Genomic DNA, 23,891 nt, shown 5'->3' with positions numbered 1-23,891 from the left:
TTTGATTACAACGGAGTCGATAGGAAATTGCCTACCCGTGATTCGGGATGATGGTTCTCCAGATAACAGATCCCATACCTACATGATTAGAATGGAGTCTATGGGAGATGACCTTTCTGGCAGATCCATCCTATACCTGTTTAACAATCTCCTGTTAATTTTGTCTCACTGTGTTTTCGTGCTTGTTTAGCAAGGGACTGTAGAAATCAGTCTAGAAAATGTATTAATAAAAAAAGCAATTTCCAACCCTTTAAATGTGGAAGAGATTTGCACATTGTTGTAATTCCACTAGAAGGCATTACTTCTAGCACAGATTGCTCTCCAGTGGCAGAAGGAAATTGCCTGTATCTTGCTTACTTGGCACAAAAATGTAAATTCCATAGCACCAACTGTCAGGGACCCGAGTGCCTTGTACTTGTCCAGGTGACTCTTTTTTTATGCTGTGCCGCTCATTTACTGGCAACAGGTATTCACATTTAGATCTGTAGTATTCTTCTTCAGACAATGATTACTTTGGGTATTTTAATTGTGCATTGCACTTATTTTTTAATGACCTTCTATGCAGTGGTGCACAAATACCCTGCACACTGAAATATACTGCAACATATGAAATCACACCCTCACACTACTTAAAGGGCACCTATCACAAAAATGTAATTTTGACTCTGCACTACAGATTAGGAAAACAATTTTAACCCTCTTTTGGCTTAAACAAGCTAAAACCAACAGGGTAGAGCATGGGTTACATTAGACCCTCTTTCAGCAGGATGGGCCTTCGCTAGGTGGAAGGTGTGGTGTTTATACAAAGGGCGTGTTGGTGTCACTGTGCACAAGAGTTATACTGTGTAGTTATTACTTTCTAGACTGTTTTCAAGTATTGAGTTGGTGTAATGGCTGCATGAACCTGCTAATAAACACTGTTATACTCTACTTATCCTCGGCTGCCAAAACATAACAGAAGGGTGTTCTTGTACTACACCTTACCACTGCCAAATATGTAAAAGAATAGAATAAAGAGGACACCAGGGGTTATTTGCAAAACAGATAACCAATGTTTTATCCAATATAAAGCACCCCAGGGTTGAATACTCACAAAGTAGTTTGGATAAATACCAGATACAGTCACAGGTGTTAGTAGATACAGTAGAGCACAGATGTCACCACTGAATGAATAGATTTGAGAGTTGAAAGGTTCACCCTCTAGGATGTCAATACCTTATGTTGTCTAGATCCCCTACAGTAGATGTGGAACAGGGATAGAACTTAGCCTTATTCTCTTATCGGTACTGTGGTCCTTCACTGCAGGCAAGCAGAGTCTCAAGGAGAGCTACTCCCTTCTATCCTCCTTGGTGGAGCTCAAAACTGCTCTTAGTAACTAAAGCTCACTGACTCACTCTCCTAGACAGTGCCATAACATAGACTAACCTGTACACTACCTAATTCTCTTTCACCGGGGCCCTGCCCCAACTTTCTCACTTTAAGGCCTTCTGGGGCCTTGTTGATCCCAGGCTCAATGGAACATCCACCCAGATCAACTGATGTAGATCAAAAACAAAGGACAACCCTTTGCCAAACAATGGTCATCAATAATGATGGGCGAATTTGTGAAATGCCGATTTTGACGTCGGAACCGTCGCCGGCGTCAAAAAAACTTTGACACTGGCATCGAAATCATGGCACTGGTGAATTTTCGGGCGAATTCGCGCCTGCCATCTTTTTAAAAGAAACACTGACATGTGAAGACACACGTCTGTAACCTGGCATGTATTGGTTTCACTTTCGTAATGTAAAGTTTTTGAAAAAAAAAAAGAGAAACATATTTCATCTTAACAATCCAAATATTATATTGGGTATAAACATTGGCTGCAGGTTCTGTGTGCCAGGAATAGGCAATGATTATATCATAGGGTTTCTATAGTCTCCCATTCCTGGGGGATGCTTCAGTCATAAGGTTTGCTTCCATCTTGGATACTGGCAAATGCCTATTTTGTTAATTTATTAAAACAGCTCTGGAATCTTTATCATTGCCTCTAGGGAGCTTATTATTCCTTTCGTATTTACCCAGTTTCAATGGTTTGGTCTGTGCCCTCATGATTTGATATTAACATGGAGCCCCTTATCATTAGTAATAACACTGTTGTGCCCAAAAATAATACATATAAGGCCAACCCTTGCACTTCAGACCTGCTCCGTGCAGATGCACCTGCCTGGCCACATGACAAATGAGCAACAAGAGATGGAGTTTGCAGAGTACTTGAGTTTATTGGCAGCTCCCCCATCTGTTACTGAGCTGAAAGTGTTCAGGAAACAGGAGAATTGCTCTCCATACAGCTGATTAGCCAGACTAAGGGAGGACACAGTATACAATCACTCACCATTATTTATAGATCTTAGACAATGTGGAGATAATGAGGGGACACTCCTATATAGAAGCAACTCACTCTATGTATTTGTCAACAGTGCAAGCGAATTATAAGTGCAAGCAATTATTGCCCAAAATGTGCAATGAACAGTAACGAAACCTTAAAACATCTACTATTCGGTATAATACTGTAATATATTTTTGAAACAGGAAGAGTTCATTTGCAGAGGCAAATTTCCAAGCTGCATCAGAGATTTAGTAACGCTGTATAAAGGACTGATTAGATTACAAATTGCAATGTCATTATTATGCTACTTTCCACCCAGTCCCCGGATAAATGCCTTTCTGAAGTCCAGTGGATTAAAACCAAGGAAAGAAACGAAAGGGGATATGAGCTTTAAGTCTCTCCTCTGTCACTGATTATCTCTGCCAGTAGATGGCTTCCCATGCATTTTCCAAAAGAAAGCTCCGCTTGCTGCAACACCAGAGTACTTCCCCAGCTCCTGCTATTGTTTTGCTGTGTGAGCAGGTGAACAAATGACATACGGAGGATTCTGCCTATAAAATCACAGGCTACCAGATAGCTGCTCATTTCAAATCCACACTGCAAGGCAAGGCAGTTGCAGATCAGAGTCAGAGTTAAGGCTGCCTTTCTCTTCAGGAAATGGATTCTACAAAATATTGACCGTACACCCTATTTAAATTTGGCATCTTCCCCTAGAGAGGACTTTGTCCTTTCGGTTAGAGATTCTGACAGATGAATATGAAGAGCAAGTGAAGAAGCCCTAGGAATGTTCCTTGAGAAGAGCAAGTTTAAAGGACTTTAAAAACAGGTGGCACGAGGCTGAGCCTGAAGCTGTTTACTTCTGTTTTCATTTTTTAAAATCCCATGAAGATAAAATACCGATTACTTGGTGGGAGAATAAAAAAGAAGGCTGCCGACAATGAATCCAGAAGGCTGTCTTTTACTGGACTTGGAAGCAGACTTTGCCCATACCAGCTCATGCCTGAATCAGAGCTCCAACCATTCTAGCGAGGACTGGTTCTATCCTGGGGTGACCTATGCCATCGTTCCTGTTTATGGGATCATCATTCTTATAGGACTCATTGGAAATATCACTTTGATCAAGATATTTTGCACAGTCAAGTCCATGAGAAATGTCCCCAACCTGTTCATCTCCAGTCTGGCTTTGGGGGATTTGCTACTGTTGGTGACGTGTGCCCCGGTGGATGCCAGTCGATTTCTTGCAGATAAATGGCTTTTCGGACGGGTGGGCTGTAAGCTGATTCCTTTTATACAATTAACCTCCGTGGGGGTGTCTGTTTTCACCCTGACGGCGCTTGCAGCTGACAGGTATGTATCACCTACCTATATACGCTTGGCTTTTGAGAAGTCTACAAACAGCTGTTGAAGTTTTGCAGAGTATTATATCATAGCTCTTAAGCGCAGCACCATAATGCATGACAAATAGCAAGGGTTCCTCTCTATATCTGTTCAGCTCAGTGTGACTATAACTCACAGCCAGCCTTCTGTTATGTTGAGCAAGAGGAAGAAATGTTCTAAGTTAGGGAGTTCTGAAATTTCCAACAGGGATGGTTGTTTGTCTTTAGTAACCAGTTTGGTTCTTTAGGTTGCGGATCTTTGTTAGTTTACTTACATGATCCGGGAAGTTCTAGATAAAAGGAAAGAAGCATATACTGTAGGCATACATTATAAATAACTCATAGGAAGAGAGGCTGAGAATTTTCATAGACATACGAATAATGGTTACGCGTCACTTGGTTCAATCTGATCCATAAGAATTAAATCAATTTCAGGGTCGATGGTTCTGAAACTATTTTACAGGGATTGATTCTTGTGGAAACCAGTGATATAATAATAATCAATATTGGTATATATGGAACCGACAGGAAAAAAATCAATCAAATATAGAAAAAGCCTTCAGCATTCAGCAGAATTCAGCATTGCCTAAAACCAGTTGTTGTTTTGGTAGAATGAGTACCAAAGGCTTGGGAATGATAAATATTGTCAATTGATCAATATTGATCAAATTGGTGAAAGTGGTCATATCAAATGTCTAGGAATCCTAAATGAAAAAGAAAGTGGCTTTATAGATATGCCAGTATATACAGGTATGGGATCCGTTATCTGGAAACCTGTTCCAAATTACGGAAAGTCCATCTCCCATAGACTCCATTTTATCCAAATAATCCAAACTTTTAAAAATGATTAACTTTTTCTCTGTAATACTAAAACAGTACCTTGTATTTGATCCAAACTAAGATATAGTTAATTCATATTGGAAGCAAAACCAGCCTATTGGGTTTATTCAATGTTTTCATGATTTTCTTTTAGATTTAAGGTATATACATCAAAAGTACAGAAACATCTGTTATCCGGAAAACCCCAGGTCCCGAGGATTCTGGATAATAGGTCCCATACCTGTATATATATATATATATATATATATATATATATATATATATATATATATATATATATATATATATATACACAAATCATATATATCAAACACAAATAGCTATTATAGTTATTAGATTTTCTTTTATAATTTAAAGATGTCTTTCATTTTTATGTTTTTCTATCTCTTTTAAAAAGAAAATAAGGTTTAAGCATTTTACATGGTTCTCATAATACTTGTTATCCAAATTTTATAGGAAAAAAAGGCACAGTTCTTATCTGAGCTCCATGTGATGTTTAGGAGATAATGTTGGATCTGCATCCCATGAGATATGTTTATATGTGTATATATGTACGTACATACGTATTAATGGTAATACAAAGAAATTCCTGTGACGGATGGGGGAAGGGTATTATATTGGTAGAGAGTGCACACCTTCAATCCCCAAGGTCCTATTGGGGATAAAAACCAATTACAAAAATAAATAGAAGGTAACACTCCTCCCAAAACTTTCCCCTCTATTGAAAAAAATGTTTGATGCATTGCAGAACTTTTCAAACATTTTCTATAGTTTACGGTAAAGGGCTTTTCGCTGTCCCAGAAATGTGTTTCTCAGGATACCTAAACTAGCCTTTCCTAGATAGATCTGCAAATCATTGGCTGTGTGACATACACAATGATAACATGCTGGTCAATGATTGGCTGAAGAACAGAAACATTCACCAATGAATAGTACAGAGGATGGGCTCAAGCCTTTGACTTCTATTTACATACACACAGATCGCAAACTGCTTTGGATGGCGTTATCCCAGATACACAGAGTGGTTTGGCTATGCTTCCTAGTCATTTGAGTAAAGCAGTATTCTAGTGTTTTACAGGTATGGGCCCTGTTATCCAGAATACTCTGGACCTGGGGTTTTCTAGTTAACGGATCTTTCAGTAATTTGGATCACCATACCTTAAATCTGTTAAAAGTCATGTAGACGTTAACAAAACCCAAAAGGCTGCTTTGGCTTCCAATTAGGAATAGTTATATTTTAGTTGGGATCAAGTACAAGATTTCGATAGAATGGAGTCTATGGAAGACAGCCTTTCCGTAATTCTGAGCTTTTTGGATAACAGATTCCATACCAGTATTACCTTGGCTCTCCCTGACTCTTCATACAACTGCCCCACAAGGCAGGGGCATAACATTCCCCAGCCCTTCAAGGAAAAAACAATGTGTCTTATTTTTTAGTCCCTCATTTGTATACATCAAAAGGTACAGGAGCAGTCGATAGAAAGACAGTGGAAAAGAATGAGGGTCCTTACGAAGGTTTACTTTTGCCCCAAGCCCCCAACAACCATGAGGTCTGCTCCCCCTATACTTATAACGCTGTATAAGGTTTATGTAAAAGTAGGGATGCACCCGATCCAAAAAAAAAAAAGTTTAGGCTTGAACTGAATACCAAGTCCAACACAAAAGATTCAGACAAATTCCAAACCAAATATGAACCCTAAAGAGCCTATTCACTAACATTTGGATTTCCTTTTATTCATGAATCGTATTTTTTCTCTAAAGTAGAAAAAAATTTCTCTAAAACTCTAAAAAAAAATTGAGATTTCTTGAGTGTAAAGACCACGAAAAAGCAACTACAAAACTTCTCCAAGTAACAGCAGGTGAGGTCCCATAGACGTCAATCAGAGCTGCGCCGATCCCATTGGACTGTTTTTAAGCCATTCAGACTTTTAGATGTTTTCTATTTTTGTTCTGGTGGTAATTATCCAAAATTTTTAGAGGTTTTAGAGATATTTGTATTTTTTCTTTCTGTTTGTACTTTTTATATTTGGATCTTTTAATAACGGCATTCGTGATTTTAGAGAAATAGAGTTTAATTGTGGGTTCTAAAAGTTATAATACCACAACAATTCGACCTTTAAAGGGTTGTTTCACCTTATAGTATGTCATAGAATTAGGGCCGGAAATAGGAGTAGGCAGAGTAGGCAGAGTAGGCACATGCCCAGGGCGCACCTGCTCTGTCCCCTACCCCATGTCCGGTCCCCTCTCTCCCCGTCTTTTTGCACTTCCACACATGTGCGCAAGCCGATTCGCGCTTCCGCAAATGTGTGCACCCCAATTCGTGCTTTTGCGCAAGCGTCAAGTTTCGCATGTGCACGTCCAGCCACAGCCGACCAGGTTGCCTAGGGTGCCTAGCTCTGCATAGAATGTATACTTTTCAATTGCTCTTCATTATTTATTATATATATATATATATATATCAATTTTGAATTATTTGCCTCTGACTCTTTCCAGCTTTCAAATGCTCTGTACAGAAACAAATGCTCTGTGCAGCTGCAAACATTTTTTTACTGGTACTTTTTTTCTGGTATCTTTCTATTCAGGCCTCTCCTGTTCATATTCCAGTCGTATTCAAAGCAATGCATGGTTGCTCTGGTACTCTGGACCCTAACAACCAGACTGCTAAAAGCGCAAACTGGAGAGCAGTTGAATAAAAAGCTAAATAACTGAAAAACCACAAATAATAAAAAATAACAACCAATTGCAAATTGTCTCAGAATATCACTCTCTACATCATACTAAAAGTTAACTCAAACGTGAACAACCCATTTAATAAATGGGTCTCCCCATATCAGGTATATGCAAATATAAGTGAAATACACATACAAAACTGACAGCATGTGAAATATAAGTTTCACCTCATAAGTTTCAAGTCATGTGATATTTAAGGTTAAAATTGGGCAGGACTTATGATGGTCGTGGCAGTTTTAAGATGCCAATTTGGGTCCTAGGGACAATGATCAGATTAAGCCTGATATCTCCCACCTTAGGGAAAGGACACACGATAAGATTCTGAGAGATTTAGTCGCCGGGCAACAAATCGCCTTTTCTTCGGGCGACTAATCTCCCTGCAATGCCTTAGAACAGGGATCCCCAACCTTTTGAAGCCGTGAGCAACATTCAGAAGTAAAAGGAGTTGGGGAGCAACACAAGCATGAAAAATGTTCTTGGGGTGCCAAATAAGTGCTGTGATTGGCCATTTGGTAGCCCCTATGTGGACTGTCAACCTACATTGAGTCTCTGTTTGGCAGTACACCTGGTTTTTAAACAACAAAAACTTGCCTCCAAGCCTGGAATTCAAAAATAAGTTCCTGCTTTGAGGCCACTGGGAGCAACATCCAAGGGGTTGGAGAGCAACATGTTGCTCACGAGCTACTGGTTGGGGATCACTGCCTTAGAATGTAAGTCACCGGCGGTATGGCACTAGGAGCACTTCGTTTTCCAAAGTCACCCGAAGTTGCCTCATGACGAGGAAGAGGCGATTTGTCGCCAGGCAACTAAATCTCCCCGAATCTTAGCGTGTGCTCTTACCCTTAGGTGGGCATACCGGGGGTGGGTGGGGTGGGAATGCTTGTTTGGTGACCTGGCCAGACAAGCAGATCTTATAGTGTATGGCCACCTAAGGGTTCATCCAATCTTGCAAAAAAGAAGGCTTGGATTTGGACAAATCTGTGGTTTACTGCATCCTTGCCTGCAAACATTTTGTTTTTTTCATCATCTCTGAGAGACATTTGCATTTGGGTAACATTTGAGGCTCAGGCTATAATAGTTTTGAGAGGAACATTTTTCATGACTGCCATTGATTCTGTCAATTTATAATGAATACCCAGATAAAATTCATTTCTCTACTAAAGACAAGAGATCTATTTCTAGTGTAAATATACGAGAGACCTGTAATTAAGGGCTGTCATAATTAGCACAACATGCTCTTCGGGATATCGGTTACAATCTGTTGATTCACATTCACAGCAGAGGAAATAAAGCCCTAGTAGATATAAAGTCCTTTTAATTGCATATTGGAGGCAGGGTTGATTTTTATTTGAGATTATCTTAATACAATCTTCTCAGACATTTTCTGATTAAATAATATAATAAAACTAGAATCAATACCATAACTGCTTTATCAGGGACTTCATATGTGGTGATATTTGTGGCTTAATGGGCAGCTCATAGTGAGGACTCGTTTCCTTTTACCTTCCTGCCAAAGGTTATTGCTCTGCTCTATCTGTTCAATATTTTCCCTTCATGTATTTCTGTGTATGAAAAATTCAATTACATAATAATAATTATATATGTTTATGGGGGTTATTTATTAAACTCCAAATTTATCTGGTGGGGCTTTTGGGGTAAAACTCAAATTTTTCTTTTTAAAAAAATTAAAAAAAAACTCAATTTGTTAGAGATCTATTAAAGCCTGATACTGCAAAAAGCCTGAATCCAAAAATCTCAGACCTGCCGAGCTTGTGTATTAGTCAATGGCAGAGGTCCCTATCCTAATTGGAAGTATTGTGGTCTGTACTGGGTTTAGCCCCAAAAAAATCATTTCTGGCTTTTCTGGCAAAAAACCCAAAAAATCGTATGATTTGTGGAAAAAGACCGAAAAAATTATATGATGCGATTTTTTATATGAATTTTTTTGGGTTTTTCCCAAACCAATCAATTTGAGCATTTAACATAATAAATAAGGTCAAATCGGGTATGGGAGTTTGGTCAGAGTTTTTTTTTGTTAAAATAATGAGATAAATTCAGATTTTAGTAAATAACCCTCTCAATATTTATGTTTGACACAATATTGCTTAAAATGGCACCGGTATGGGACCTGTTACCCAGACCCAAAACCCAGACCAGACCTGGTACCCAGACCCCAAACCTGGGGTTTTCCAGATAAGGGCTCTTTCCATAATTTGGATCTTCATAAAGACCCGGTAGTCCGGATTGCTTAAAAATGGTCCGATAGGATCAGCACAGCTCCCATTGACCTGGAAAGGACCTTGACAACTTTTACCGGGCGATGTTTTTGTTTTCCTGGTTTTTACACTTAATAAATCTTAAATTTTTAGAGCTATTGGAAAAAATAGGAAAACCACACATTTTTTGAGATTTGTTGAGAAAACGGAAATCCTACTCTAAATGGGCCCCTTAAAGGGCATGTAAAGGCAAAAAAATGAAAACCCATTTTTACTTTCTTTAATGAAAAAGAAACCTATCTCCAATATACTTTAACTAAAAAATGTGTACCGTTTTTTATAAGAAACCTGACTGTATGCAGTGAAATTCTCCCTTCATTTACTGCTGTTGATAGGAATTGTCAGATGGTCCCTAACTGCTGAGCAGGGAAACAATCATACTTATGTACAGCAGGGGGAGCCCCCGCCTTACTTCCCAGCCATGCAGAACTCAAGCAGCTTTGTTTATGACGATCCCTAAGCAGCCCAGACCACACTGAGCATGTGCACAGTCTTAGTCTTGCAAAGATGTTTAACAAAGTTACAAGATGGTGACCCCCTGTAGCCAACTTTGAAAGCTCAAATTATTTGTTTGATTAGGCTTGTGGTGCAATAAGTTCATGTTTATATTTAGTATACAAAATACAGCATTTCTAGCCTTATTCTATTTTAGACTATATAAGGGCTAATGGGCTCAACATGTTGCATGCTTGGACCATATTAACAACGTACTCTTCACCCATTTACACGCCCTAAAACTTGGAATTAACACCTACCATAGCAGGTTGCACTAACACATGCAGATGACTTGCAGCCAGCGGTCGCACTGTTCTGATGGAATTCGGGGCCAAATTGCTTTTATATATTTTTGTTATAATCGTGTGGTATAGACTGTGTGAAATGACAAGTGAGATGCCATTCTTGGGGAATGTGCACCGGCTGGTAGTTATGTATAATTTGGTCTCAATGTGAAATCACCAAGATGTTTCATTCATTTAACAAAGAGGCAAGAGCCTAGGATTTAGTCACAATGAAAGAATAGTGTAATAGTGTAAATAGTACTTACAGATACCACAGTCACTCTCTCTTCCTCTGTTTCCTCCCTTTACATCTCACTCTCTTCTTAATTTTTAATAAGCAGCTAAATCACACTGCAATAACCAAAATGATCACAGTGTAAAGGGGAAACAAAGCCTAGAATTTAAATTTCCTACTTGGAAGCAAATACACCGGTTTGTACCAGTGCATAATATTTAAATGCATACAGAACCATTCCATCTTTTGGTTTTATTGGACTTTTCAGTGATCAGTTGAAGCATGCATTACAGAGGATGCGGCAGATGTTGACTTTGTTTCAGTACGTGTTCAGTTTAGGAATCTATACAGAGAGCATTAATTGTATTCTAATTAAATTAATAAAACAACAACATTCGTGGGTCCCATTTTCAGTGTTTGAAAGGTTACGCTTCATTCACAGAGGTGAATACTGGGAAAAGCAAGAGAAACTTATCTGGATGTAAACCACAACAGTACGAACCTGTGTTTAAATATTCACTGTAGAAAATACAAAAGTATTTAACTGTTGTAATTTCAAGCTGTTTCCATTGGGTATAGAGTTTTTAATTTGTTCTGCATCAATTTTATACAGAATATTAAATGGAACGATTATGGGACCAGATATTCAAATTTTCATCAGACATCCTGTATTTTCTTTTGGATTCTGCATGATTAGTGCCATTTTGCTCATTTGTATTGGACAGGTGGAAATTAGATAAATACAGGCATGGGTCTGTAATCTAGCATCTTCAGGACCTTGGGTTTTCCAGATAAGGGATCTTTCCATAATTTGGAACTTCGTACCTTAAATCTGTTGACAAATCATTTAAACATAAATTAAACCCAATAAGATTATTTTGCTTCCAATACGGATTAATTATATCTTAGTTATCATCAAATACAAGGTACTGTTTTATTTTTACAGGGAAAAGGAAATCATTTAAATTTGAATTATTTGATTTAAATGGAGTCTATGGGAGATGACCTTCCGTAATTAGGAGCTTTCTGCATAACAGGTTTCTGGATAATATATCCTATACCTGTATTTGTATGTTAAAGGGCATGTAAAGTCTAAAACAAAATAAGGCTAGAAATGCTGTATTTTGTATACTAAATAAAAACATGAACTTACTGCACCACAAGCCTAATCAAAAAGCTTTCAAAGTTGGCTACAGGGGGTCACCATCTTGTAACTTTGTTAAACATCTTTACAAGACTAAAGGTGGCCATACACGGATAGATCCGCTCGTTTGGCGATGTCGCCAAACGAGCGGATCTCCCTCCGATATGCCCACCTTGAGGTGGGCAATATCGGGCTGATCCGATCGTGGGCCCTAGGGCCCAACGATCGGATCCTAGCGTTCGCCAAACGGGCGGTCGGATCGCGGGACCGCATCAACGAACAGATGCGGCCGCGATCCGACGGGATTTTTAATCCCATCCGATCGAGATCTGGCCGACTTTCGGCCAGATCTCGATCGGGGAAGCCCGTCGGGGGCCCCCATACACGGGCCAATAAGCTGCCGACACGGTCTGTCGGCAGCTTTTATCGGTGGGGGCTCCCCCTGCTGTTCATAAGTATGATTGTTTCCCTGCTCAGCAGTTAGGGACCATCTGATAATTCCTATCCACAGCAGTAAATGAAGGGAGAATTTCACTGAATACAGTCAGGTTTCTTATAAAAACGGTACATTTTTTAATTAAAGTATATTGGAGAAACGGCGAAAAATTCACGAAACGGCGCTGACGTCTCGTTTTTGACACAGGCGCCTGGTTTTTTTTGACAAATTTTTTTTTTACGCCGGCGAATTTTCGCGGCCGTTTCGCTAATTTATTCGCTGGCGGCGAATCACGCAAAATCGCCACGAATTCACGCCAGGCGAATAAATTTGCCCATCACTACTTGTTCATGAATTCATGGGCTTGAGTTGAACGTACTCCAGTCCAAAAATCCCCATTGGATTCCTGTTAACTAAACAGTCACAACAAAATGAGAAGGGATGGAGTTGTAGACTGGTTATCTAATTAGCACACAAAACCAAACATGGAGTAACTTCAGTTTCCGTTTGCCCTGTTTGTTTCAATAAATAACAAAAAACGTAGATTTTTTGTGATGAGAACAAGAGTCAAAATTATTGAGCAACCACAGAGCTGGATATTGTTGTTGTATAAAGAAGTTTAGAAACTGTTGTTATGTGACAACATATCTAACATAAGCTTTTTTCTGTCTTTTTATTCAACTTTCATTTTCCCAAGGTTGCTTGTTTGCCTGTGTAAACACCCAAATGAGATAAAACCAATTAAAGGTTTCTTTGCAAAGCTGGATTGTTTGTAAGTCTCCTAACCTTCTTACTTATCAGATAAGCATCAAAGCAGGGTTACTTCAATTACGACAAAGTTTTCTCTTGTTTACTGTACTTTTCATTATCTCATGCTCTTAATGGTGATTATGTTCTCATTTCAAGGTATTTGCTTTGGTTGATGTCTAAACAGCCAACAGAACAGGTACAGCAAATGTTATCATATAGAGCAATGCGGTGCAGAACATGTGGCACTGCAATACAGTATTGCAAATCTCAGCATACTGTACTTCTACAGCATCTGTTAGAGTCTGGGTCATTGTACATTTCCCCTAGGCTTTAACCCCTAACTCCTACTTCATAGCATCAGGAATTACAAGCTATACTTGCTATAAGCAAACTAGTTTTGGGATACCCTACCTGATTGGTAGTTTATTGTGAGTTTTGTCCACAGGCAAGGGCATATTTCATTTGTCTGACCAATCTCACATCTTATGAAGACATTTTATTCTTGGAACTCACACTTAAAGGGATTCTTTCAAAACACTAAATCAAAAATAATAGTGCTGCTCCAGCAGAAATCTGCAATGAAATTCATTTTTCAAAAGGGCAAACAGATTTTTTTTATATTCAATTTTGAAATCTGAAATGGGCCTGTTATTTTTCCAGGTCCCTTTAGTCATGTGACGTGCTCTGATAAACATCAGTCACTCTTTACTGCTGCACTGCAAGTTGGAGTGATATCACCCCTCCCTTTGCCCCCAGCAGCCCATCAGCAGAACAATGGGAAGATAATAAAAAAACCTGCATTGCTAAAAATGTTTGAATGCCCCATCTAGTGGTAGATATGAGTATAGCACTCAATAATAAATATCCAAATCCCACTGCAACTCCTCCAGTTACACTGAGCAGGAGAAACAAAAGCTTAACTGAAAGCAGCTCCATTGTGTCTGTCTGGCTCTTTCTGAAAGCACAGGATCTGTTAAAATCAGTTTAGATGGCTGCCTACACACCAATATTACAGCTAAAAATGCATTCATTGTTTCAGGAATAACATTTTACATGGTAGAATTAATTATTTCTAATGTAAACAGTGTAACTATTGTAGCCATTGTGGTTGGGCACAGCTAAACAGGCTGCTTTAGTAACCCATTGCTTTTGTACCACATTGTGTAATAGAGAGTCCAGGCAGAAAGCAGAGGAAAGCTGTTTAGTGAGGTATCGGCGTGGCTACTGTTGAGTCAGTAAAGAACAGTAATGAAAGAAATTGCAGATCTGACACTATTCTGTATTCACCTGTGTGCTAATGTGTGCATGCTGCAACTGCATAAACAGTAAACGAATCAGATGCCATTCCCAACATGTCGTCTTAATGGTGAAAGCCAATCATATCATGTCATTGTGCACTATAGGATCATATTTTACAAAAAATATTTAACTGTGAGCACTAAGCATGAACTCTCAGTTCCCTCCCAATGGGCACTAAATGGAGTCATATATTAAGTCTGCAATGCCCAAAAAAAGACACATTTGCAGCATTTATGCACTTTGCCACCATGATCCAGTATTAGAGTAGGAAAGAGAAGAGATTTGCCCTGGGCCCCAACTTTGATTTGTCAACTGTAACAAAGGTTGGGACCCTGGGGTTGATCAATTTCAGGCTACAATAACTAGGGATGCACCGAATCCACTTTTTTGGATTCGGCTGAATCTCCGATTCCTTTGCAAAAGATTCGGCCGAATACCGAACCGAATCCGAATTTGCATGTGCAAATTAGGGGTGAGTAGGGGAAAACCGTTTTTACTTCCTTGTTTTGTCACAAAAAGCCACACGATTTCCCTCCCCGGCCCTTATTTGCCGAGGCCAAATCCTTCTAAAAAAGGCCGAATCCAGAACCGAATCCTGGATTCGGTGCATCCCTAGCAATAACCCAATCCTTTGCTCATAATTTGCAATTAACCATATGCCAATTGAAGAATTTTGATTGTAGATATTTTTCTTCTAAAAGATCTCATTGCTTAATACTCATCCCTCTGATGGTGGACAAGAGAGGTGATCCTATTGGTTGAGCCCAGGGCTCAAATCATAGTGGGGACCCACCAAGAGAGGACTGTAGCAACACGTCAACATGGCCTTGTCCGGTGTTACTTTAACCTGTCCAACTGAAATCTGAACAAATTTTGCTCAGCTATCAATTGAGGTCTCAATACAGGGAACTCAAAAATGTACAGGATATTCAGAGCTCTTGTGTATTATACATTAAATATATAATACACAAGAGTCATGAATATCCTGTAAAGTATATCTTTATAAATGGAGCTTAGTGATGTCATCTGTTATAATCAGAGCTTAGTGATGTCATTTATGTCACATGATTCACTGAAACTTGTGCATTTCTTTAACCATATATTTAATAATAGCTCAAATTACTTCAGGTGTATATTATGCCTTTAAAATAAGAATACTTATATGTAAACCCTTTAATTATAAATTTTGCCAAAGATCATTTTTTCCATTAGTTTCTGAAATCTTCCTTAATGGATAGCAATTCACCCCATTTCAAGTTTCCAGAGATTGTGAAACACATAATATCAATTTATGGATCTGCTTTAAATCAATTCCTTACTTTCATGCCTTAAGCTAGTGTGAAAGTGATCGGATGAAGCTTTTATGTATGTCATGAATAAATGATTCGTTAGAAATTTTCTTCCTTTTTCATTGTTTTTTTAAATTCTCTGCACAATTAGGTTTCCAGTTTTCGACAGTTTGTTATTTCTTTTTCTCTGTAAGGGGAACTTTGTGTAGTGAAAGGATATGTAATTCTAGTAATGTAAAATTTTAAATGGTTATTTGTAAATGTAGGTATTTGCTGTTGAAAGCACTATCCGTCTAGAAGTTTATATTCTATGCTGTCCTGGATGTGGCTCCTAAAAAGCCAGCTGGTTAACAGACCTGGAAGAGAACTGATTCCTGTCGCATGGTTTTAAGAGGTTTTAAGAAAGACATAACCAAGTCTGCTTTCCGCAGCATTTCCCTTTACAAATAACTTTAAAGAGGTTGTTCCCCTTATAATTAATTATTAGTTTGGTGTAGAAAGTGGTATTCTGAGACAATTTGCAATTCGTTTTCATTTTTTCTCATTTGTGTTTTTTTAATTATTTAGCTTTTTATTCAGCAGCGCTCTGGTTTTCAATAGCAGCAATCTGGTTGCTAGTGTCCTAATTCCCCTAGCAACCATGCACTGATTTGAATAAGAGACTGGAATATGAATATGAGAGGTCTGAATAGAACGATGAGTAATAAAAAGTAGAAATAAAAATAAGGGGATTATTTATTAACTCTCAAATCTTTCTGGTCAGGCTTTTTGGGGTAAAGCTCTAATTTTTCGAGACCTGTCGAGGTTCTGTATAAGTCAATGGGAGAGGCAGCTATCACAAAGGCATGGTCTTCTGTGGGTTTAGCCTGAAAATCCGACTTTTTCATGATTTCCGGGAATTAACGCGAAAAAAATAGAGCTCTTTGGGAGGAAAGCCTGAAAAAAATCATACGATTTGGGTTTTCACTCAATTTTTTTAGTTTTTTACCGATCCAATTAAATCGAGTTCATTTATTAATAAATAAGGCAACATCGGGCATGAGAGATTGGTTGAGCTTTTTTTATTGGGACAATGAGATAAATTTGGGTTTTAGTAAACAACCCCCTAAATGTGTAGCCTTACAGAGCATTATGTTTTTTAGTTGGGGTCATTGACTCCCATTTGAAAGCTGGAAAGAGTCAGAAAAAGAAGGCAAATAATTCAACTCATAAAAGATAAATAATTAAGACCAAATGAAAAGTTGTTCAGAATTAGCCATTCTAGACAATCGGTGGGTTCAGGTAAAAGCCTGTTGTAAGAAACCATAGAAAGTCACTATTTAGTGGGCTGGTGGAGGCTGTCTAGAAATGCCAGGGTCTATTTTTAATGCCAGTCCAGACCTGTATTCATAAGGGGTAGACAGAGGCTGGCACGTAGGTGCCCTTTCTCTCACCTTCTACCAGGGCTGAATTTACATAGCGGGTGCCCCCGTCCCCTCCCTTGTACAGTATTTGCTAAAATTTTCATCATTTAAAAAACCTATTGTATCTCCTTCGCATCCCCAGTGTTTCTTTACCAATGTGGGTGTGGTTGGGCAGCATGCCGCCCTTTAAATCCTGCTGCTCTAGGCCCGAGCCTTGGTGGCCTCTCCACAAATCCAGGCCTGCCTGCTACCATTCCCTTAACTTGCACATCACCACCACCCTGGCCCGCCACCAGGGAGGTACAGGGGGTACAAGTGTACCGGGCCTTAAGGGGGGCCCGGCTGTGCTGCACTTTTCAAAAGAGCCTGGACCCTTTACAGCGCCGAAGCCGTGGCGCCCCTTCTGAAGTCCCGAACTGCCAAAAAGCTGAACAGCCCGAAGCGGCGAAAAGGCCCAAAGCCACTAAAATAGCCACTAAAATAGCCAAAGTTGAAGTCTTGCAGTGGCGAAAAGACCAGAAGCCACAAAAATAGCCAAAGTTGAAGTCTTGCAGTGGCAAAAAGACCTGAAGTCACGAAAATAGACAAAGCTGAAGTCCTGAAACCACGAAAATAGTTGAAGTCCTGAAGCCACGAGTTTGATTCTACTGAACACCAATGTGTGTTTTTTTTATTTTTTTAAACTCCTGGCCACCAATGTATTATTTTAATACTCTATAGGCCCCTGTCACCAATGTTTTTTTAAACTTGTAGGGGGCTCAGGCCACCAATGTTTTTGTAAAAACCTTTATGGGGGGCCCTGGCACAATTTTTTATTTTTATTTATATGGGGGCCATGACTGAAAATTTTATTAAGCAGTTTCTTATATGCAACACCATATATATGAGTGTATATATTATAAGAATAGGATGAATGGGAAGGGAAGGAAAAGAAAAAGAAGGGGGAAGGGGGAGGGGGTAAAGTAAAGAATCTGTAAATTTACATTAGCAGAAAAACACAAGCATTTTAGCTGCAAGTCCTGTTTTCAAAAAAGAGAGTCTGTAAGTAAAGGTGTCCATCATACATCTATGGTGAGGGCAGCTTTATGGTTTCATCCCTACCAATCATTTTTTTAACTTGTAGGGGGGCCCTGACCATCAAGGTTTTTTTTAAAAAAACATTTATGTGGGCCCTGGGGCCAACAGATTTTTTTTAATTTATAATTTATAGGGGGGGGGGCTGACCACCAATATTTTTTTTTAACTTGTAGGGAAGCCCTGACCACCAATGTTTAAAAAAAAAAACAACTTTTATTGGGGCCCTGGCGCCAATAGGTTTTTTTTTAACTTATGGGGGGGTTGACCACCAATGATTTTTTTTAACTTGTAGGGATGCATTGACCACCAAAGTTTTTTAAAAAACTTTTATGTGGAACCCTGGCCACCAATTTTTTTTTAAAGGAGAAGGAAAGCTACGGAGGTATTTTATTGCCAATAGATTAGCTGCAATAGTGCAAGCTAGAATGCTATATTTATTCTGTAGAATGTTTTACCATACCTGAGTAAAAAGCTCTAGAAACTTTGTTTGTTTAGGATAGGAGCTGCAGTATTAATGTGGTGTGACATCACTTCCTGCCTGAGTCTCTCCCTGCTTTGGGCTCAGATTACAGTAGAGAAGGGAGGGGTGGGGGGAGAGGAGCAAACTGAGCATGCTCTTGCCCAGGGCAATGAGGTTTAAGCTGAAAACAGGAAGTCTGATACAGAAGCCCATGTGTACACAATAGAAGGAAAGAAACGCAGTGTTTCTTTTGACAGGGGACTCAGAGCAGCACTGCTTCTGGGGTTTACTGGTATATTTAGATGGACCTTTCTGATAAGGCTTACTTAGTTTTAACCTTTCCTTCTCCTTTAATTATAAGGGGGCCCTGACCACCAATGGCTTTTTATAACTGTGAGGGGGTTTACCATTTTTAACACAGTGTGGGCGGGATCTGGGGTCAGGATTGGAGAAAATTTTGCTGTACGGGGCCCCGTGATTTCTGATGGCGGCCCTGCCACCACCCATATAGAGCTTGTTAGATTTCTGTCTTGCTTTCTTGATTTCTCATATGATGAAGGTTGTTTTTTCTCTCAGGGGATTGTGCAATAATAATAATAATACTTATCAAGAACATTTCCCACAGCAAGCTCTTCTGCTTGGACTCTACAGTTCTTTTCTGATCCAGCAGCCATTTCCATTGCTCTGAGAAAATGTTTTATTCATTCTTCAGATTTCTGACTCAACTGCTTTTGCTTCCAACCCCTTCCATATCTGGATGGTTTTCCAGCATTTCCAACATATGGTTTAAACATTTAGTTAGTGTAATGATTTGTTATGTGAACGTGATTGGGACAATGTTTGTGCCGTTGGAGCTTCCAATAATTTAGAATGCCACGGACTCCATCTGTCATTGATCCTAGTAGAGAAAATCAAGGGATAGAGATGGAAATCAACCTGTTTGCTTTTATTATTTTAGTTTACTTATTTACTTAAAGGGCATGTAAAGGCAAAAAAATAAAATCCCATTTTTACTTTTTTTAATGAAAAATGTCTCCAATATACTTTAATTAAAAAATGTGTACCGTTTTTATAAGAAACCTGACTGTATGCAGTGAAATTCTCCCTTCATTTACTGCTGTGGATAGGAATTGTCAGATGGTCCCTAACTGCTGAGCAGGGAAACAATCATACTTATGTACAGCAGGGGGAGCCCCCGCCTTACTTCCCAGCCATGCAGAACTCAAGCAGCTTTGTTTATGACGATCCCTAAGCAGCCCAGACCACACTGAGCATGTGCACAGTCTTAGTCTTGCAAAGATGTATAACAAAGTTACAAGATGGTGACCCCTGTAGCCAACTTTGAAAGCATAAATTATTTGTTTGATTAGGCTTGTGGTGCAGTAAGTTCATGTTTATGTTTAGAATACAAAATACAGCATTTCTAGCCTTATTCTATTTTAGACTTTACATGCCCTTTAGCTCTCCTTTAAGAGTATTTCCCTGATACTTTTACATTACCTTTCGGATCCTTCATGTTCCTCTATGAGGGGGCTGCCATATTTGTGCAGCAGGAGTCCGTTAGCATTAAAAACTGCGACAGGTTAAGATTGGACAGTTTGGCAAAACAGTCAGGTTTTGGAACTTCAAGTGACAATTACTTACAAAAGCAAACCTCTCAGTGAAAAATGATCAACATGACCTATACGTAACTTTTAATGCACATTTAATTTTTGAAGAGTAGTATTAAGTGTCAGTATCACTTTATAATGCTGGGAGGATTGGAATACTTCCACATCTGACCATTTAAATATAATTGCAGTTAGAAGAGGGAAAGTAGTCAGTTTGAAGAACGTGACTTCACAGCAGAATAATTAAAAGCCTTCTAACATCTAAAGAATGCGACACGCAAACTACATGCTGAGAGAACACCATCACAAATTCATTTCTAGAATGTGCTTAAGTCTCCGTGACCCTTTGATTAACAGTATGTGATCTGATCATTTTCATGCAGACTTTTAATGAAATACAATCTTTCAGTATTTTTGCTTTATTTTGAAAGAACTTAGAGAGCCCACAAAGATCTGCTCATCACAGATTTCCATGCCTCATTCTACACATACAGGATGGCCTGAAAACCAGAAACGAAAGGCTTTAACCCTCATGGGCAGAGATATGCAAATTGCTCCTTTAAGTCCCTGTGATCAACAGTTTGCTAGTTTAAGATCACAGCTAAAGACCAATAATTTAGAACCATAAACCTAAACTTTCAGCCAGTTTAGACCAAGATATTGGAACATGGCTTCTGAAGTAGGACTTGGAAAGTAACAAGATGGTAATGTCATTGCGGTTCGGGTGAGAAGGGCGTAAAGGAGCTGAAGAGCTTACACAAAGCAAAGCTCACAGTGATATCCTTCTAAAACAGAATGTAATTTACCCGCATTGAACTACATACATAGTATTGCCTTAAGGGAGAACTAAAGGGTTAATCATTGGGGTGCCATTTTGTTAGTAACCCCCCAAGTGATTACAACTACACCCCCCAAACCCTGGGTCAGTGCTTCAGCCTAGGGTACTATTATAGTGAGTGCTGTGCTACCATCTCCTTCAAATCTCCTGGATCTTTGCTGTGGCCCTGGGCTGCGCACATGTGCAATATAGCAAAATTTCAACTTTCTTCTTCTAAGTTCTGGTTTTGTTCTATGCGCACACAGATCTTTGCTTTCATTTTTCTACCTTGTATAGACTGATTAAAAGTAATAGTTTATTGGTTGCTACATTTAACAGTGTTGCTAAATCAACCCCTCTACCTCCTTTATATCACGGCTTTGTACTAATTTTAGAGCGTAAAGGGAAAGTAAACCTTTTTTTCCTATTTCTAAAATTACTCGAAATAGTGCCCAGGATATCATACATTTCTCCCTGCATTCAGTCTTATTTCATTTCAAAATCACAAGCAGCTCAACTGCAGCTCTTTTGTTACTTCCTTGTCTAGCATGACGTTCCACCCCCTCTTCTTCTCTCTTTGACTGTGAAGATGCAAAAAGTGTCTACTGTGCAAAGGAAAGATAATTTTTTTGTGATTATTATTATGTATCCTTATTCTTTCTATTCACCCCATGCACACATTGCTTGCACTTACTTGCACTCTGCTATAGCAGCACTTTGATCAAATATACCAGTTGTGCTACCCTGGTGCAGCAGGCACAAAACCTATATGCTCTAGTGCAAGGGAGCCCTATACCTTGAGCAGGTGCTATATAAAGGTCTCCCTTGGTGCACCTATAGGTTGACCATAATTCTCCTATTGAATAATGCACAAGTAAAGTAAAGATGCCCTCTCCCAGTTTTGTGCCATTGTAAACAGTATTAAGGTGGTGTCCTATTGTTCTCGATATTGTGGTACCTAGATACAGTATATATTCACCTTCTGATGTGTGGCATGCAAGGAACTGCAATTCAGAAGAACTTTCTGTTCTCTATAGGGAGAATGCTTGGTTGGTATTAGTGATGGGCAAATTTTTTCGCCAGGCATAGATTTGCGGTTAATTTTTCATGTTTCAAAAAATTGCCCGCAGCAATAAAAAATTGCATCAACATAAAAATTATTCGGACGCCCATTGACTTTAATGCATTTGTCACTCGTGTAAAAATTGTCGCTAATGTAAAAATTGTTGCGCCTCAAAACAATTTTGACGCCCGTTGACTTCAAAGTGTTTTGTGAATTTTTTCGCCATTTCGCAGATTTTTTCGCCTTTCGCAAACTTTTCTGTGAAGCGAAACTCGACAGATTCGCCCATCACTGGTTGGTATTAGTGCTAACAAATAAAACATGGTTGCCATATATTAGATTATTTACTGTTAATGATTTCATCCAGCAGCAAGTGCAGAACTGGTGACCTATTTGAAAACCTGTATGCTAGAGCCATCCCTTCTTCAGGTAGCGAGGAGTTCAGCCTGTGATTGGCTTCAAGTGCCTGAGCTCTTCAGACCTGTTAAGCCTTCTAACAGCCAGTGAGCCACTGTTGGACGACATTGAGAACAAACATGTTTAGCCAATTACAGGGTGAAAGTATTCCTCATACGTATTCATTAACCAGCAGACCTGTCTGCAATTGAAGTTAATGTTGAGAAATTGTTTTACAACATGACAGTAAATGTCAGATACATATGCTCGCTGTTTATTTTCTGTACGAGTGCCTCTGCATCTAATGTAGTGTGTAACAGTTATTGCTTCTAATGGTACTCCATTATTCTCTTTATACTGTCAGTGCAAAGGCCTCATCAGCCTTGATCCTTATTGTGCACAGATATTGCAATCCCCAATTAACTTCAGAGCTTGACAGAATCATTAGTTGTTAGCAAATAAACCATATTCTACCAGTGTCATGTTTGTTTGGAATGCTCGCCACAGAGGATATATGAACCATAATATTCATGGCAACTGTAGTCCGATGGAAGGAAAGCATTAAACGAATTAGTGTGTATAATTCTATGCGCACGTGCTCCCATATTTATTATTAATTTAAATAAAAGGGCAATGCGCACCCTGCTGGGAAGCTACTGAATTTCTTATGCACATGAGACAACCCAATTTGTATCCCTGCTTTTCCAAAGGAAATAATTTATTGGAATTTTCAGAACTGTGTCGTAGTAATACATGGACATGCAGGAAATTAAAAGACCCGGCAAAGAAAAAGAACCTTTTAGAAAGCATGCGTTTCATTGATTTGTATTCTTTTGACTTTGTATTGATTTCTGGACTAGGGATGTCGCGGACTGTTCGCCGGCGAACTTGTTCGCGCGAACATCGGCTGTTCGCGTCCGCCGCAAGTTCGCGAACGTCGCGCGACGTTCGCCAATAGGCGTTCGCGTCAAAATCGTTCGACCATTCGACCATTTGATCGCTAAAATCGAAGGATTTTCATTCGAATCGAACGATCGAAGCCATTGGATTGAATGAAATCATTCGATCGAATGGCTTCGATCGTTCGATTCGAACGAAAATCGTTCGATCGAACGATTAAAATCCTTCGATCGTTCGAATCGAACGATTTTCGGATGTTCGAAGTTCGCGAACTGTTCGCGAACTGTTCGCGAACTGTTCGCGAACTGTTCGCGAACTGTTCGCGAACTGTTCGCATTTTTTGCCGGTGTTCGCGAACGGCGTTCGCGAACACATTATCGGCTGTTCGCTACATCCCTATTCTGGACCAACAATGGGCAACTCATTCTGTACTGAATCACAGTTCATGTTGTTAAACTAACAGATAAATTCCATGTAATGTTTCTTCCCTAAATCAAAAGACAAGAGCTTGTCCAGAGTATTGATGGGGGCAAGACTAAGTGACTGGAACAAATAACTGATCATACATGCTTTCTCCATGTTGTTCCAGAAATGCAATGCAAAGCATGATTTTTTTCTCTAAAATTGATTAGCATATTACCC

The 23,891-nt window shown here is 39.2% G+C and overlaps 1 protein-coding gene across 1 annotated transcript in view; it reads left to right on the top strand.

Moving 5' to 3' along the window:
- Positions 1-2,264: 2,264 nt before the first annotated feature.
- grpr.L (gastrin releasing peptide receptor L homeolog) overlaps positions 2,265-23,891 on the top strand; it is a 47,894-nt gene continuing 26,267 nt past the window's right edge. Inside the window, exon 1 of the mRNA XM_018246030.2 lies at positions 2,265-3,716. Coding sequence (XP_018101519.1) covers positions 3,307-3,716 — 410 coding nt within the window. The 5' untranslated portion in view covers positions 2,265-3,306. The remainder of the gene's footprint in view (positions 3,717-23,891) is intronic.

This window comes from Xenopus laevis, chromosome 2L, assembly GCF_017654675.1.
Source record: "Xenopus laevis strain J_2021 chromosome 2L, Xenopus_laevis_v10.1, whole genome shotgun sequence".
Lineage (NCBI taxonomy): Eukaryota > Metazoa > Chordata > Amphibia > Anura > Pipidae > Xenopus > Xenopus laevis.
Note: the sequence above shows the minus strand (reverse complement) of the source record. Positions and strands in the feature narration are given on the sequence as shown.